Below are 18,896 nucleotides of genomic sequence, written 5' to 3'. Positions count from 1 at the left end.
GAGCTGGGGAGGTACCTGGATCGTCGGAAAAAGAATTAAGAACAACCGGTTTGAGGAGAGATACGTGGAAGGAGTTGGGAATCCGTAAGGTGGCCGGGAGTTTTAACTTGTAGGCCACTGGATTGATTTGCTTGAGGACTTCAAATGGACCGATGAACCGTGGACCCAACTTATAGGAGGGTATTTTGAGACGAACATGTTTGGAGGAGAGCCAAACCTTGTCTCCCGGACGGAATTGATGTGGGTCCAGACGTCTCTTGTCGGCATGTCTCTTCATCCGCTCGGAGGATTGAAGAAGTGCGGATCTAGTGTCCTCCCAAATGGTGGAAAATTCGCTGACCAGAGACTCCGCGGCAGGATTGTCCACTGAAGCGGAGACTGGAAACGGAATCCGGGGGTGTTGACCGTAGACCACAAAGAACGGGGACTTGGAAGAAGATTCACTCTCATGGTTGTTATAGGAGAACTCGGCCCATGGTAGGAGCTCTACCCAATCGGTATGGTGAGCGTTGACGAAGTGCCGGAGGAAGCTGGTAAGGATCTGGTTGATACGTTCCACTTGGCCATTGGACTGAGGATGATAAGCAGAGGAGAAATCCAGGGAGACATCCAGCAGCTTGCACGTAGCTCTCCAGGAGCGCGAAGTGAACTGGACCCCTCGATCAGACACAATCTGAAGGGTTAGGCCGTGGAGACGAAAGATGTGATGGATGAAGTCCTTAGCCAGCACAGATGCAGACCGGAGACCAGGCAGAGGGATAAAGTGGGCCATTTTAGAAAAGCGGTCAGCGACCACCCAAATGACAGTACAACCGGCAGAAACAGGGAGATCAGTAATAAAGTCGATAGCAATGTGTTGCCACGGGGCAGCAGGTACGGGAAGAGGCTGGAGACGGACGGCTGGAAGATGTCTGGGAACCTTGTTGCGGGCACAGGATGAACAGGCCGTGACGAAGTCTACAACATCCTTGCGCAGGAAAGGCCACCAGTAATGCCGGGTAATGAGCAGGAAGGTCTTCCTCTGGCCAGCATGGCCGGCTAGTTTAGATGAATCACCCCAGTGAAGAACCTTCTTACGATCCGGAACCGCAACAAACGTCTTACCGGGTGGGAGACGAGACAGGTCCAAGGGAGCCACATTCATCACTTTGGAGGGATCGATGATATGCAGGGTAAAGTTGAAACGGGCGAAGAACAAAGACCACCGGGCCTGACGCAGATTGAGTCTTTGGGCATTTTGTAGATATGCCAGGTTTTTGTGGTCAGTGTAGATGACCACTGGGTGCAGAGCCCCCTCTAGCAGGTAACGCCACTCCTCCAGCGCCAATTTGATGGCTAGCAGTTCTCGGTCTCCTATGGAGTAGTTGCGCTCGGACGAGGAGAAGAGCTTGGAGAAGAAGCCGCAGATTACCATTCTCCCGGACGGAGATTTCTGGGTGAGCACCGCTCCAGCTCCGGAAGAGGAAGTATCATCCTCCAGAAAGAATTGTTTGTTGCAATCCGAACGGTGCAGCACCGGGGCAGAAGAGAAGGCTTGTTTTAAGGAGAGGAAGGCCTCCTCTGCTTTGGACGTCCATTCCTTAGGATTTGCTCCCTTACGGGTGAGCGCAGAGATGGGTGCAGTCTAGGAAGAGAAATGTGGGATGAAGAGGCGGTAATAGTTAGCGAAGCCCAGGAATCGCTGAATCGCCTTCTACCCCTCCGGTCGGGGCCACTTTAAGACGGCAGAGACCTTCTTGGGGTCCATCCGTAGACCAGTCTTAGAGATAATATAGCCCAGGAACGGAAGAGAGGTCTGCTCGAAGAGGCGTTTCTCAAATTTTGCATATAGGTGATTCTGCCTGAGCCTAAGCAGGACCTGACGAACATCCCTCCGGTGTGTGGGTAGATCCGGAGAGAAGACCAAGATGTCGTCCAGGTACACCACCACGCATGAATATAAGAGGTCACGGAAGATGTCGTTAGCTAGTTCTTGGAAGACGGCTGGAGCATTACAGAGGCCGAAGGGCATCACACGGTATTCATAGTGGCTGTCCCGGGTATTGAATGCTGTCTTCCACTCGTCTCCTTGGCGGATCCGGACCAAGTTATACTCCCCACGAAGATCGAGCTTGGTGAAGATCTTGCGCCTTTAAGGCGGTCGAACAGCTGTGAGATGAGCGGCAGGGGGTATTTGTTTTTGATAGTAATCTGGTTGAGTCCCCTATAATCGATACAGGGGCGTAGTGAGCCGTCTTTCTTTTTTACGAAGAAGAATCCTGCTCCAGCCGGGGATGTAGATTTCTGGATGAATCCCCTAGCCAGATTTTCTTCGATATACTCAGACATGGCCCGGGTTTCGGCCAGTGACAAGGGGTAGATACGCCCACGGGGTGGAGAGGCACCGGGTACCAGGTCGATAAGGCTATCATATGGCCTATGGTAGTATCTCTGCTTCCTTCTTGTCGAAGACATCTGCGTAGGACCAGTAAGGTTCCAGTAGACCAGATAAATTAGCCGGAGTAGACGGAGGTCGAGCCGGGCTAACTGGAACCAGGCAGGTCTCATGGCAATCCTGCCCCCAACGGAGCACCTCACCGGATCGCCAATTCAGAACGGGTTCATGTCTCTGAGAGCCAGGGTAGACCTAGCAAAAGGGAGTGAGAGAGTCCGGATAGCACATGGAAGGAGATCCTCTTCGAGTGCAGCATTCCCACCTGAAGGGTTACAGGCTCTGTGACGAGCAGGATGGTCACCGGAAGGAGTCTTCCATCCACGGAAGCGACTACCAATGGTTCAGCAGAGGTTTGGTGGGAATCTGATACTTCTCTACAAGGGACTGAGAAATGAGATTCCCAGCGGCTCCGGAATCCAGGTGGGCGGTTTCAAAGAAGCGTGTCTCTCCACAGGAAATAGAAACGGATAGAGTCAAGGATGGAGAGGATTTACTCTTGCCTAGGATGACCTCTCCGAGCGGTCCTAGACACTGGAGTTTCCCGGCTTCACCGGACAGGAACGGATCAAATGCTCCTTACTACCACAGTAGAAACAGCTCCCCTCGGCTCGGCGTGTTTCTTGGCGAGACTTGACCATCTTGGTCTGGTCGATCTGCATGGGTTCGGGCGAGCGTGCCTGGGGAGTTGCTGGTTGGGAGGCAGGTTTCTGGAAAACAGGAGCAAGACGAGGAAATCTTCTCTCCCGGGTAGTCTCCTTAGCTCGTTCCAGGAAACTTATGTCAATCCGGGTAGCTAGTGACACCGGGTCATCCAGGGTGGTAGGAATGTCCCAGCCGGCTAGCTTGTCCTTGATCCGTCTGGAAAAACCCTCCCAGAAGGTGGACACCAGGGCCTCGTTGTTCCAGGCAAGCTCAGATGCGAGGGTACGGAACTGTATGGCATATTGGCCCACGTTTAGACTCCCTTGGCCGAGACAGAGCAATGAGGAGGCAGTAGAAGTCCTTGTCCGGGCTCATCGAAGACCTTCCGGAAGGCAGTGAGGAAAGCCGGAAGATCGGACACCAGGGAATCCCCTCTCTCCCATAGAGGGTTTAGCCATGCCAATGCTTCCCCGGTGAGGTGAGACATGATTAACGCCACCTTGGCCTGGTCGGAGGGAAACTGATGTGCCAGTAGTTCAAAGTGCAGCGTGCACTGGTTCATAAAACCCCGACATAAGACGGGGTCACCCCCAAAACAAGTAGGCGCAGAGAGCCGGGGTCCAGAGCTGGATGCCATGGCACTGGTAGGCAGAGGTGCCGTCGGAGCGGGTGCCTCTCGGCTCGAGGCGGACACAGGTGGGACAGACAGGGTGTCCAGGCGAGAGTTGACAGACCGCAGGTAGGTCAGGATGGTTTCCTGTTGGGATCTCTGACGAAAAACCTCCTGGTACAGGTCAGCAAGCGAAGGAGCCTGGGGGCCACCGGGTTCCATGGCCCGTGCAAACTGTTACGGATCCGGGTGGTGGAACCTCTGTGCTGCGGTGCAAGGATGGACCAGAGGGGCGTAACTAGGTATGAACTCGGACTGACCAAGGTCGCACGGCGGCTCAATCGACTCCGTGAACCAGGGAAGGACCGAGCAGAGGGACCAGGTGCTACTCTGGACCAGTCCTTGTATGAGAGCAGGTGACTCCCACAGGTCAGAAGGCAGGGACTGACCGGTACAGCAGATGAGCACGGCAGGCAGGCTGATGGGTGATCCGGGTAGATGGACTGGCAAACACCACGGGTAACTGGCAGGAGCCTCCAGGTAGGCTGGCTGGTAGGCACGGCAGGTAACTGGTACGTTCTCCGGGTAGGCAGGCAAGCCTGGCCTATAGACAGACTGGCGGGTTTGGACCATAGGCAGACCGTCGGGCTGGAGAGTGTACTTGGCTGGCGGAGACAGGTAGCAGGTAAAGGATCCGGATAAGCGGACTGGCTAAGCCCATAGACAGACTGGCAGGCTGGGCTGTAAGCAGACTGTCGGGCTGGACTGGTAGTCAGGCTGGTGGACTGGACTGGTAGTCAGGCTGGCGGACTGGACTGGTAGTCAGGCTGGCGGAATGGACTGGTAGTCAGGCTGGCGGAATGGACTGGTAGTCAGGCTGGCGGACTGGTAGTCAGACTAGCAGCGGGACCTGAGGGCTGAAGCAGAGTTAGTACACAGAGCTACAACCTTGCACGGGCACCTCCATTTTGGAGGAGGTGCCTTTTATATGAGAAGTCCTCCGGCCATTGGCCGGGACTCCTTAGGACGGCGCGGGGGGACCCTTTAAGAGGGAGGGAGCGCGCGTGCGCCCTAAGCACAGTGCCCGGGAAGCTGCGCGCGCCGGCAGCGGCAGCAGGAGAGCCGGAAGACGTCGGGCCAGGAGCGCGGCGGTAAGGGGGGCGGCGTCTCTGCCTGTCAGGGGGCAGAGACGCCGATGCTACAACAAGGCTGTGCAGACGGCAGGAAGAAGAGCACCGTCTGTACAGGGGAGACAGCGCAGGCGCGGGATCCGGTCGGGAACTGCACGTCACAGGGCCCTGTGATGTGCAGGAGAGGTGGGGTAAGTATGATAATAGGGCTAGTAGGTGGGGATTTCTTGGCGTCCGGGGGACGCCAAGCTTAGCAGAAATCATTTCATAAAAATGCGATTACACAGAAACCAGACCGCTAATATGGGCCATACAGGTAAGTATAGATTCACATTTCTATCACCTGTATTCCCATTTTAGTGGTCTGAAAAGTCCCAGGGGGTGACAGATTCCCTTTAAATGTGACAAACATGCAAAAGAATAAGAAACCAGGAAGGGGCAAACACTTTTTCACACCACTGTAATGGGCCCCACATAGCCCTCCATATAATATAATAGGCCATACATAGCCTTCCATGTAGTATCATGGGCTCCACAATGCCTTCCATGTAGTATAATGGGCCCCAAATTGCCTTCCATATAATGTAATGTGCCCACATTGCCTTCCATATAATATAATTGCCCCCACATAGCCTTCCATATAATCTAATGGTCCCACACAGCTTACCATATAATATAATGGGCCCCACAGTGTCTCCCCGTTCCCCACTGCTCCGGTCTCCTCAGCATGTCTTCTGCAGCTCTGTGTTGCTCGGCACAGTGGGCATGTTGTAGAGATGTCATCGCGCCCGCTGTGCTGAGATGTCAGAATCTGAGGGAGAATGATGGAAGGGGGAGCTTCAGCTGAACGCTCCCTCCTCCATCATTGCTTTAAACTGCATCACCACCCAGGATGCCGATACAGTTGAAAGTGTCATGCCTGGCAGGGCATCGGGCCCCCCAGACTCATGGCCCCATAGCGGCCGCATGGCCTGTCACCATTGACTGTATGCCACTTGGTTTAGAGAGTATGTATTGCTTTTAATATGGCACAGATTGCTTAAAAAATAAAAGGAGCTTTACTCACCTCCTAATATTTCCCAGCAGCTTAAATTCTGATGGTTACCTTGCTCCCCTTGATATGTGCTTTCTGGTGTCAATCCCTATGCCAGGAACCTCTGGATGCCTGCTCAGCCTAGCACTGGCCAAGAGAGAAGTCATTTCTCTGACCTTTGTCATTTCCAGATATTGGAATGTCAAGATTTTAAACTATATTGAAATACATACAGTCAGGTATGGTGGTGATGTAGTAATCCTTATGACATTTTGAATAACCACATGGTGGCAACGTAAAGTTTATGACAAAGAAAACAGTTGCATTGTATTCCACATGGTGGCAGCCTAATCACACTAAGATATAATGAATGCCAACTCTCATCAGATTGGTATTTGTCTTCATAAATAAACTGGTCTAAGATTTATGGACACTTACATGTCCTGATCATGTTCATATTGCAAATATTTTTTCAATGAAATTATAATTTCTTCTGCATTTGAAAGGAATCTGTCGCCAGGTTTTTGCTACCCTATCTGAGGGCAGCATGATTTAGGAGCAAAGATCCTGATTCCAGTGATGTGTATCAGTTACTGAGCTGCTTGCAGTAGATTTTGATACAATCACTATTATATTTACCGTAGATCTGCCAGTTCTCTAAATGCTGAGCTCTGTGTAACTCCACCCACCCCATAGCTTTCTATGTGCATGGTCAGAAAGCTGCAAATTGGTGGTGGGGGAATATGAAGGACTACATGTCAGCAGGTTTACTTGTCATCTAGTGATAATCTCCTGCTAATAAAATAGTGATTTTTATCAAAGCTTCAGCAAGTAACCCAATAAATGACACATAGCTCGATTCAAGGTCTCTGCTAGTGTTGAGCCACCCCCGTAGTGTTCGGGTTCGGTTCGGTTCGTCGAACACCTTAGAACACCGTCGAACACCGTTAAAACCAATGGCAGGCAAACAAAAACACATAGAAACACATAGAAAACACCTTCAAAGGTGTCCAAAAGCTGACAAACTGCTCAGAAGACGCTCTCTTTAAAAAAGCCGGCCGGCAATTCAGCAGCGGCATACTCCGGTACCTGACAATTTAGACAAGAAGGAATAGAGCATCACACATAGATTAGATAGATAGAAACATGTCAGTCACATATATATGAAGTACAGTGACAGTGTTGGTTACTGTACTTGTCATTTAGTGTAAAGGATTTATTAAAAAAAATATTAGTGTTTTCATGCACCGTCTCTTTAAAAAAGCCGGCCGGCAATTCAGCAGCGGTACCCGACAATTTATAACAGAAAGAATAGAGCATCACACATAGATTAGATAGATAGAAACATGTCAGTCACATATATAAGAAGTACAGTGACAGTGTTGGTTACTGTATTTGTCATTTAGTGTAAAAATAAAGGATTTATTAAAAAAAAAAATTGGCGTGGGGTTCCCCGTAATTTTAGTCTCTAGCGGAGGTTAAGCAGACGGCTGGGGCAGATGTTTGAAGCCTGGGAAGGGGGTAATACCCATGGAGCTTACCAGGCTACTAATATCAGCCCCCAGCTGAATACCTAGCCTTTACTAGCTATTAAAATGGGGGACCCCCCCCCCAAAAATGACGTGGGGTCCCCCCTATTTTAATAGCTAGCAAAGGCTAGGCAGACAGCTGGGGGCTGATATTAATAGCCCAGGAAGGGTGCCATGAATATTGGCCCCCTCCCAGGCTAGAAACACCAGCCGTCAGCCGCCCCAGAAATGGCGCATCCATAGGATGCGCCAATTCTGGCACTTAGCCTCGCTCTTCCCACTGCCCTATAGCGGTGGCAGTGGGGTAATAGGGCTGGGGTTGATGTCAGCTTATAATGCCAGCTGACATCAAGCCCAGGTTAGTAATGGAGAGGCGTCTATAAGACACCCCCATTACTAACCCCATAGTCAAAGTTAAAAAAAAACACAAACACCCAGAATAAAGTCCTTTAATTGAAATAAAGACACAATTCTTTATTGTTCTAAATTAAACCATACTTACCATCACGCCCATTCCAGCTGAAGCCAATGTCTTCTGCAATAAAAATAAAATAATAAAGCAACATCATCCTTACCTTTCCATGGTTCCCACGACGGCTTCAGCTCTGCTACATTCACATAACATGTGAACATAACATTCACATGTTTTTTTAATATGTAAATGAGCTGTTAAGATATCCAAGCTGGCACAGATCTCCCTGAGAATCTGCCTCCAGAGTTTTTTAAACAAAAGGGGGTATTACCAGTGTGAGACATGTAATGACTAACAGTCTGCTCACGTTACCTCACTACAGAGCTGTGTGTGATGACAAAGTGCCCAGAGTAGAGCAGACATAAGTGTGATTACATTCACTTCATTCGCTTTTATCTCACACGGCCAGCGTTTAAGTCTTAATTTCCATGGTTAGCCTGGATGTATCTGTGAGATGATTGGTTGCAGTTCCATCTTTGTTAATTTTTTTTAGAACTTTTGCTAAAGTATTCTGATTGATAAGTAAAACTTTGCTGCTCTTCTTGTAGTCATCACCTTTCTTTTTGTAAAGAAATTATTATTTTTCTCAGCTCTTGTGTCATTTCTCTTCCATGTGGTGCCATTGCTGACAGCATGAAATGTGAAGGGTTTTTCTTTGTTAAGTAACGCCCCTTTATAGTCAACTGTGTACTGGACATCTGTTATACAATAATTAAGCTAACCTGTGGTTGATTTGTTGTTAATTAGAATTAATCTAAACTTTAGCTTTGCTTGAACTTTTCCACAATGAGTTTTTGGTGAGTTTTTGCATATTTTCGAAGTAATACTTTCATTGGGGGTGTACTCATTTTTGCAACATTGTCCTGAATGAATTTTTTATGAAAAAAACAAGTCTTGTTTGTTATCAATGGCTAACATTTGTGGGAGTATTTTGTAATATTGTGTGCTGAGCACTGTATATACAGTCATGGCCAAAACTTTTGACACCCATGAAATTGTTCCAGAAAATGAAGAAAATGAAATATTTCTCCCCCAAAAAATTATTGCAATTACACGTTTTGTTATACACACGTTTATTTCCTTTGTGTGTATTGGAACACCACAAAAAAATAGAGAAAAAAAGGCAAATTGGACATAATTTCACACAAAACCCCAAAAATTGGCTAGGAAAAAATTGTTAGCACCCTCAACTTAATATTTGGTTGCACACCCTTTGGATAAAATAACTACAATTAATCGCTTCCTATAACCATCAACAAGCTTCTTACAACTCTCAACTGGAATTTTGGACTTCTCTTCTTTTGCAAACTGCTCCAGGTCTCTCATACTTGAAGGGTGTCTTCTCCCAACAGCAATTTTTTTTTTAATGAAATGTTATGTGTCCAATAAGGTCCAAACCACCTCAAAACGCTCAATGTTATTTAATGGAGCTGTGAGATATTCCATACTTCGAACATACTGTATTCGTAAGTGTAGCTCACTGCGTGATGAAGATTGAGTAAACCTCCATTTACAAGCTATCAAACATCTTGCAGCTCCAACAGCAATTTTAATATCTCTCAACAGGTGTTCAATGAGATTTAGATCTGGACTCATTGCTGGCCACTTCAGAACTCTCCAGTGCTTTGTTTCAATCCATTTCTGAGTGCTTCTTGAAATATGTTTGGAGTCATTGTCCTACTGGAAGACCCCTGACCTAGGATGCAAACCAAGCTTTCTGACACTCGGCACTACATTGTCACGGGTGTTTCAGAGGTGACAGACAGTCGCCCTGCAGTTGGTTGCAGGAGATCTCTACATTTGGCATTGCAGACAGCTTCTTAGAAAAGAGGCTGTCTTTAGGACCGAGCGGCTACCTCCCTCTTGCTAACTAGCTCTCTGGCCTGGGTGTATATATACCTGGTGTGTCTGAGAGGGAGTCGCCAGCTATATTCATTTCTACTTGTGAGGCTTAGCAGGAGCAGTACTTTGTCCTCTCTGGAGCTTGAGGTTGTTTGCATATTTGAAGTCATCTAAAGCTAAGCAATTTCCCCCTGTTTTGTCTTCCCTTATTGTCTATCGTGTTTAGTGGAGGTTGACTAGTGCTCATCTCCTTCCATCCCTAGCCGTAGCCATATGCCTGGGAAAGTAGGGCGAGGCACGTGTGTGACGATTGCTGAAGAGGCAATATAGGAACGGTAGTTGAGACAGGGTGACGCTAGACCAGACAAGGAGGTCTCCACTTCCCCCTTTCCCTAGTGTCTGGGCTCCCTTTCCCTTTTCCCTCTGTGTTGCACTAACACCTGGCGTGACATACATTGCTACCAAAAATATTTTGGTAATCTTCCGATTTCATGCTGCCTTGCACACAGTCAAGGCACCCAGTGCCAGAGGCAGGAACACAACCCCAAAACATCTTTGAACCTCCACCATATATTACTGTAGGTACTGTGTTCTTTTCTTTGTAGGCCTCATTACATTTTCGGTTAACAGTAGAATGATGTGCTTTACCAAAAAGCTCAATCTTGGTCTCATCTGTCCAAAAGACACTTTCCCAGAAGCATTTTGGCTTACTCATTTACATTTTGGCAAACTGCAGTCTAGCTTTTTTATGTCTGTGTCAGCAGTGGGGTCCTCCTGGATCTCCTGCCATAGCATTTCATTTCATTCAGATGTCGACCAATAGTTTGTGCTGACACTGATGCACCCTGAGCCTGCATTACAGCTTGAATTGGGGCTGCATACCCACCTTCCGGACTATCCTGCGTTGCAACCTTTCATCAATTTTTCTCTACCGTACACGTCCAGGGAGATTAGCTATAGTGCCATGGGTTGTAAACTTCTTGATTATGTTGCCCACCATGGACAAAGGAACATCAAGATCTCTGGAAATGGACTTGTCACCTTGAGATTGTTGATATTGTTCAACAATTTTGGTTCTCAAGTCCTCAGACTATTCTCTTCTCCTCTTTCTGTTCTCCATGCTTAGTGTGGCACACACAGACACACAATGCGAAGATTGAGTCAACTTCTCTTTTTATCTGGATTGAAGTGTGATTTTCATATTCCCTACACCTGTTAGTTGCCACAGGTGAGTTTGAATGAGCATCACAAGATGGAAACAAAGTTGTTTACCCACAATTTTGGAAAGGTGCCAACAATTTTGTCCTGCCCATTTTTGTGTTTTGTGTGTGAAATTTTGTCCAATTTGCCTTTTTTTCTCCTTTTTTTTTGTATTGTTCCAAGCAGTGGCGCTGAGACATCTAAGCAACAACAAGCTGGGGAGGGATGCCAGATCCAGAAGTTGCCCTGGGACCTATAGGAATCTAGTTACACCCCTGCCGTAAAGTACTAAATTCGGTAGTAATGGTATTTTATTGTTTGTGCTCTATAAATAAAGATTATTTATAGTGATTTCTGTTTCCTGTTCCTTTCATGTTTCTAACTGACTTTTAGTAGAACATTTATTAATTTTAAGCACTGAAAAAAAATACTTGTGCTGTGATTATAAGGGCTGCAGTGCCTCCATTCTGAGAACGTGATAAAATATGGGTGAATATTATGCAGACATTTTCATCTGGCACAAATTGAAAATAAACATTCACAATTCATTCACTTTTGATTCTTGATTGCGTTTTTGATCCATTTGTAGGCAATTCTGGAGTGCATTAGTGAGGTAGTCAATAGCTGATAATAAGGAAATGTCAGCACAGAAGGAAAGTGATGCCAATGATACTTATTGTACTTTTGTTCTTCCCTGCAGATCAACATTAAATATTAATTCAATACATTAGCAGGCGATGCATGATCTCTCACAGTTCTAGCTGGTAGGATTTCCGCTAGAGTCACACTTTTGTTTGCCATGTACCGATGCATTAGAGATTAATTATAGCATGGAACATGGAGAAATCCAGACCTGTTCTTCATTTCTAAATGTAAAAAATCAAGCTGAATGCATTTCACAATAAACTGAGATGCCAAGAATTTCCAATTATATATATATATATTGTTTAGACTAATTGGGAAGATTAATACCTAGACCATTCTTCAATTGACTTATGTGGGGCAGGGTCAAATAGACGATTATTATTGTCCGTGGTTGTGCACATTTAATTGAAATGTGTTCTAGTTCGATTCCGTTGTTTACTTTATGTTATGTGGACTTATAGTGTCCATACACCTTAGATAGCGGTCTTCCATCCCCCACCCTTATACACATTCATTCACGGCTGAGTGTGCACGTGTTTTGAATGAGGAGAAGGGTGTAAGCCGCTGCTTCTGGCAGCAGCTTATCTTTTGAGTGAACAAAGGGATTGGTCGTTGAAATTCTACCGTCTTTCCCCCCGACATCATCTGTCCAGTTAAAGTCTACAAACCCCCATATACTTTATATGCTTGGCCTGTCCCACCACATTTTTTCTCTAGGTATATACAGTGGTGGCCAAAAGTATTGGCACCCCTGCAATTCTGTCAGATAATACTCAGTTTCTTCCTGAAAATGATTGCAATCACAAATTCTTTTGTATTATTATCTTCATTTAATTTGCTTGCAAGGAAAAAACACAAAAGAGAATGAAGCAAAAATCAAATCATTGATCATTTTACACAAAAGTATTGGCACCCTCAGCCTAATACTTGGTTGCATAACCTTTAGCCAAAATAACTGCGAACAACCGCTTCCGGTAACCATCAATGAGTTTCTTACAATGCTCTGCTGGAATTGTAGACCATTCTTCTTTGGCAAACTGCTCCAGGTCCCTGATATTTGAAGGGTGCCTTCTCCAAACTGCCATTTTGAGATCTCTCCACAGGTGTTCTATGGGATTCAGGTCTGGACTCATTGCTGGCCACCTTAGAAGTCTCCAGTGCTTTCCCTCAAACCATTTTATAGTGCTTTTGGAAGTGTGTTTTGGGTCACTGTCCTGCTGGAAGACCCATGACGTCTGAGGGAGACCCAGCTTTCTCACACTGGGCCCTACATTATGCTGCAAAATTTGTTGGTAGTCTTCAGACTTCATAATGCCATGCACACGGTCAAGCAGTCCAGTGCCAGAGGCAGCAAAGCAACCCCAAAACATCAGGGAACCTCCGCCATGTTTGACTGTAGGGACCGTGTTCTTTTCTTTGAATGCCTCTTTTTTTTCCTGTACACTCTATCTTGATGCTTTTTCCCAAAAAGCTCTACTTTTGTCTCATCTGACCAGAGAACATTCTTCCAAAACATATTAGGTTTTCTCAGGTAAGTTTTGGCAAACTCCAGCCTGGCTTTTTTATGTCTCGGGGTAAGAAGTGGGGTCTTCCTGGGTATCCTACCATACAGTCCCTTTTCATTCAGACGCCGACGGATAGTACGGGTTGACACTGTTGTACCCTCGGACTGCAGGGCAGCTTGAACTTGTTTGGATGTTAGTCGAGGTTCTTTATCCACCATCCGCACAATCTTGCGTTGAAATCTCTCGTCAATTTTTCTTTTCCGTCCACATCTAGGGAGGTTAGCTTCAGTGCCATGGGCTTTAAACTTCTTGATGACACTGCGTACGGAAGACACAGGAACATTCAGGTCTTTGGAGATGGACTTGTAGCCTTGAGATTGCTCATGCTTCCTCACAATTTGGTTTCTCAAGTCCTCAGACAGTTCTTTGGTCTTCTTTCTTTTCTCCATGCTCAATGTGGTACACACAAGGACACAGGACAGAGGTTGAGTCAACTTTAATCCATGTTAAATGGCTGCAAGTGTGATTTAGTTATTGCCAACACCTGTTAGGTGCCACAGGTAAGTTACAGGTGCTGTTAATTACACGAATTAGAGAAGCATCACATGTTTTTTCAAACAGTGCCAATACTTTTGTCCACCCCCTTTTTTAGGTTTGGTGTGAAATTATATCCAATTTGGTTTTAGGACAATTCTTTTTGTGTTTTTTCATTGAAGACAAATTAAATGAAGATAATAATACCAAAGAATTTGTGATTGCAATCATTTTCAGGAAGAAACTGAGTATTATCTGACAGAATTGCAGGGGTGCCAATACTTTTGGCCACCACTGTAGGGGTCTTTAGACAATGTTAACATGTTTTCTTTTTAATAATTATATCATATTAGGAAAGATAAGATTGATTTTAATGTGTATAGGTTGTTGCATTACACTTGGACTCTTGCATTTACCATGTGTTGTTATTGTAACTGTGCTATGGAGCTGTACATTGTCCCTCTAAGGAACATTAATTTTACTCTTGAAAATAAAAAGAAGAATACATTGTACTGTCCTAAGATGCTCACCAATAAGGTAAGTGTCCGATATTCCACCTTGCTCCATATTTGCCTCCAAATTCTTGTTTTCTAGAGGTGTACTGCAATAATAGCCTTCTTCCCCAAGAAACAACTTGCTTCCCATTGAAATTGGGTGCCTCTGCTTCATAGCCTATCTCTTGACATTATCCTTGTATATCTAGAGTGAAACGTGTGCAAGCGAGTTCTCCAATGAAGAGAAGAAACGATGGCCCCAATTCATTGTTTGCTCTTTTTTCAGTTTTCCAGACTAATTTGCTTCTTTTTAGTGGCTTTAATATCCGTTCCTTATTCTCTATGCGTTTTTAAGTTGTAATAATAGAAAGACAATTTAATGATGTAGACAGCGGGGGCGGCAGAGCTCACTGAGTGGCTGCCGTGACAGCATGAAAGCCAATCAGTTAGATGAGTGGCTCCGTGTGACTTGTGCCATCTACATCAGCAGAGCCGCTCAGCTCAGTTGTCTGCAGCGCTGTTGATGTAACGTTAGCGCTGCAAACACCAGGAGCAGCCCCTGAGCCTTAGCACTGCACCCAGGCAGGGAAAGTAAAGCACCATTTGTGTTTTTTACAAGTAAGGAAACTTATTGGAAACATTTTTCTTAAATGGGGCCAAACCCTTTTAATAATACAAAAATTGGAAGCCCCTGTAATGACTATATTGCTACAAAGAAATATGAAATGGTTAAATTTAAGTTTTTTGTTTGTTTGTTTTTTAATGTATCCTCTGTGCACTTTGATGAAATCTTTTGCAGTATATTAATAAGGATTATTTATGTCATTTAGTTGATCGGTGATAAAAATGTACTTTCACTTTTAAAAAGTAAAAACTATTACATATTTAACTCCAATTCTTCTGCAGGTGTTGAACAGGATTACTGTTGCCTTAGTTAAAAATATACAATTTTTACTTGATGATCCCAAGGAAAGGCAAATGATATTCAAACTCATAGGAAATAACCTTGTACAAAACCATTTTAGTAAATATCCAAATGACCCTAGTCTTTTGGTGAGTAATACAAACCCCATCATTTTTGACAAATAACCTGATATAGATATTATTAAGACGCACGTATTTACAGTGGCTTAATTAAGAGCGTATGTTGTTGTGGTTAAGCTGCTTGAAATCAAGAAGAACGCATTGGTCATAAATTTGCTCCTACGATAATGTCTGATATTCACTATTGCAAATGATGTTATTTACAGTAGTTTGTAATAAAGACGACCAAATTGCTCATGATCCTAAATTATGTACTTGTAAATATCTGATAGCGTCCCAGAGCTTGGCTTATGTTACACTGCAAACAACCTGACTTTTCGTCGTAAAAAACATGTCTTTCGGTATCCATTGCCAGCGTTTTACATATCGGTGATAAATATTAGTGCATACAGTCCAATAGTTTGGACACACCTCATTTAAAGATTTTTCTGTATTTTCATGACTATGAAAATTGTACATTCACACTGAAGGCATCAAAACTATGAATTAACACGTGGAATTATATACTTAACAAAAAAGTGTGAAACAACTGAAAATATGTCTTATATTCTAGGTTCTTCAAAGTTGCCCCCTTTTGCTTTGATAACTGCTTTGCACACTCTTGGCATTCTCTTGATGAGCTTCAAGAGGTAGTCACCGGAAATGGTTTTCCCTTCAGAGGTGTGCCCTGTCAGGTTTAATAAGTGGGATTTCTTGCCTTATAAATGGGGTTGGGACCATCAGTTGTGTTGTGCAGAAGTCAGGTGGATACACAGCTGATAGTCCTACTGAATAGACTGTTAGAATTTGTATTATGGCAAGGAAAAAGCAGCTAAGTAAAGAAAAACGAGTGGCCATCATTACTTTAAGAAATGAAGGTCAGTCAGTGCGAAAAATTGGGAAAACTTTGAAAGTGTCCCCAAGTGCAGTTGCAAAAACCATCAAGCGCTACAAAGAAACTGGCTCACATGAGGACCGCCCCAGGAAAGGAAGACCAAGAGTCACCTCTGCTTCTGAGGATAAGTTTATCCGAGTCACCAGCCTCAGAAATCGCAGGTTAACAGCAGCTCAGATTAGAGACCAGGTCAATGCCACACAGAGTTCTAGCAGCAGACACATCTCTACAACAACTGTTAAGAGGAGACTTTGAGCAGCAGGCCTTCATGGTAAAATAGCTGCTAGGAAACCACTGCTAAGGACAGGCAACAAGCAGAAGAGACTTGTTTGGGCTAAAGAACACAAGGAATGGACATTAGACCAGTGGAAATCTGTGCTTTGGTCTGATGAGTCCAAACTTGAGAACTTTGGTTCCAACCACCGTGTCTTTGTGCGACGCTGAAAAGGTGAACGGATGGACTCTACATGCGTGCTTCTCACCGTGAAGCATGGAGGAGGAGGTGTGATGGTGTGGGGGTGCTTTGCTGGTGACACTGTTGGGGATTTATTCAAAATTGAAGGCATACTGAACCAGCATGGCTACCACAGCATCTTGCAGTGGCATGCTATTCCATCCAGTTTGCGTTTAGTTGGACCAACATTTATTTTTCAACAGGACAATGACCCCAAACACACCTCCAGGCTGTGTAAGGGCTATTTGACCAAGAAGGAGAGTGATGGGGTGCTACGCCAGATGACCTGGCCTCCACAGTCACCAGACCTGAACCCGATCGAGATGATTTGGGGTGAGCTGGACTGCAGAGTGAAGGCAAAAGGGCCAACAAGTGCTAATCATCTCTGGAAACGCCTTCAAGATTGTTTTAAGACCATCTCCAGTGACTACCACTTGAAGCTCATCAAGAGAATGCCAAGAGTGTGCAAAGCAGTCATCAAAGCAAAAGGTGGCTACTTTGAAGAACCTAGAATATAAGACATATTTTCAGTTGTTTCACACTTTTTTGTTAAGTATATAATTCCATATGTGTTAATTCATAGTTTTGATGCCTTCAGTGTGAATGTACAATTTTCATAGTCATGAAAATACAAAAAAATCTTTAAATGAGGTGTGTCCAAACTTTTGGTCTGTACTGTATAGATATATGTAGATATATATCTGCTGATTATTATTATTATGTAAGTATGTTGATTAGCTTCTTCTGCTAATATGTGTTACGATAGGGTTTATTGTAACATGTACTCTTATCAGTAGCAGCAAATCAAAACCAAATCATTTACTGCTTTTTATAAAGTTTGTAAAAACAGTAAATCATATTGCTACTGTTATTCAGCCCTTGTTCTTTGATCAACGGCTCCAACACAAAAAGATTCTTCCACAATTCTCCCACATAGTATTATGTCCACACATACTTCCCCATAGAGTATGATGTCCCCACACAGTTCCTTAAACAGTATGGTGTCTTCACACAGCCCCTCAAACAGTATGATGTCCCAACACAGCCCCTGACACAGTATGATGTCCCCACAATGCCCCCCATACAGTATAATGTCCTTACAAAGCACCTCACAGAGTATGATGTTCCCACACAGCCCCTCAAACAGTATGATGTCCCTACAAAGCTCCCCCACACAGTATGATATCCCCACACAGACCCCTAAATAAAACTATACACGTAACCCCATTACCCGATGTAACGCTCTGCACAGCAGTCACTGTCCCCATTGGGGCTCACAATCTAAATTCCCGATCAGTATGTCTTTGGAGTGTGGGAGGAAACCAGAGAACCCGGAGGAAACCCACGCAAACACGGGGAGAACATTGTCCTTGGTGGGATTTAAACCCAGGATCTCAGGGCTGCAAATACATAGTGCTAACCACTGAGCCACCGTGCTGCTCATGACAGTTTCAAGACTAAGTTTATGCCGTCCAAATATTATAGAGGAATAGTACATTTGCCCCATGTCTTTTGTACTCATTACTGCCCTTTTCTTCCATATTCAGCACCCTCCGAACATGAGTAAGGTGGAGCATGCAAGAATGGAAAAAAAAGTAAAGCTGAGCCTGTGGGAACAGTGGAAAAAAGCAGCCGAACAATCTGGATGTACTTCAGGTTTGCAGTGATATGTTCATAACGCAGTAGTATCTTCACCTAATGTAAATATTGGAATATTAGTTTATATGCCGCATTTCTATTATTTGTTTAGATGGTGGCACAACAGAGGTCTCGCCAGAAATGACAACTTTTATAAATCACACTTTCCAGCTAGTTGAGAATGCAATGGATTTATTTTTAGCCCAATGTGAAACCAAAGAGAAGGTAAACAAATTAATTGTTTATTTAAAAGGTTACATACATCTTTTATATTGTACTAATTCCTGTAAAATGAAACATTAATGGAATCTGTCAGCAGATAAAGATATCTTTACATGGCCAGTCCATTCCTCCTTTAGGCCGCGTTCACACTCTCAGTATTCGATCAGTATTTTTTCTCAGGAGTGGGAGCCAAAACCAGCAGCGGAACAATCAGAGGAAAAGTATAATAGAAACAAGTCACCACTTCTGTATTTATCACCCACTCCTGGTTTTGGCTTACAAGTACTGAGGTCAAATACTGAACTTGTGAATGTGGCCTAACTGAGAAATCAATGTTTGAATTGATATGCAAATGAGCCTGTAAATCTGAAGCCTAGGTCTCTCCAGCTCTATTCCCCCGCCCAGCACTGCCTCCTCCTGCTGGACTGACGGTTCCTTTGCCTGAAGTCACAACATAGAGGCTGTCAGTCAAGTAGAAGTAGGTGGTGCTGGGTGGGAATAGAGCTGGAGTGACGGAAGCTTCAGATCTACCATAGTCATACAGCCTGATTTGCATATCAATTTAAATATTGCTTTCTCAGTAACAGAGGAACA

At 44.7% G+C, this 18,896-nt stretch overlaps 1 protein-coding gene across 3 annotated transcripts in view; it reads left to right on the top strand.

Annotated features, from left to right (window-relative positions):
- Window positions 1–18,896, top strand: part of LOC141215153 (uncharacterized) — a 446,656-nt gene that overhangs the window by 69,805 nt on the left and 357,955 nt on the right. For all 3 annotated transcript variants that reach the window (XM_073665502.1, XM_073665499.1, XM_073665501.1), the window contains exons 3-5: window positions 14,977–15,123; window positions 17,990–18,098; window positions 18,193–18,305. In XM_073665502.1, the coding sequence (XP_073521603.1) occupies window positions 14,977–15,123; window positions 17,990–18,098; window positions 18,193–18,305 (369 nt within the window). The remainder of the gene's footprint in view (window positions 1–14,976; window positions 15,124–17,989; window positions 18,099–18,192; window positions 18,306–18,896) is intronic.

Source organism: Phyllobates terribilis, unplaced genomic scaffold (assembly GCF_046119375.1).
Source record: "Phyllobates terribilis strain yellow unplaced genomic scaffold, ASM4611937v1 Scaffold_2__4_contigs__length_985480577, whole genome shotgun sequence".
In the NCBI taxonomy this organism is placed as follows: domain Eukaryota; kingdom Metazoa; phylum Chordata; class Amphibia; order Anura; family Dendrobatidae; genus Phyllobates; species Phyllobates terribilis.
This window is presented reverse-complemented; position numbering and strand designations above follow the sequence as displayed.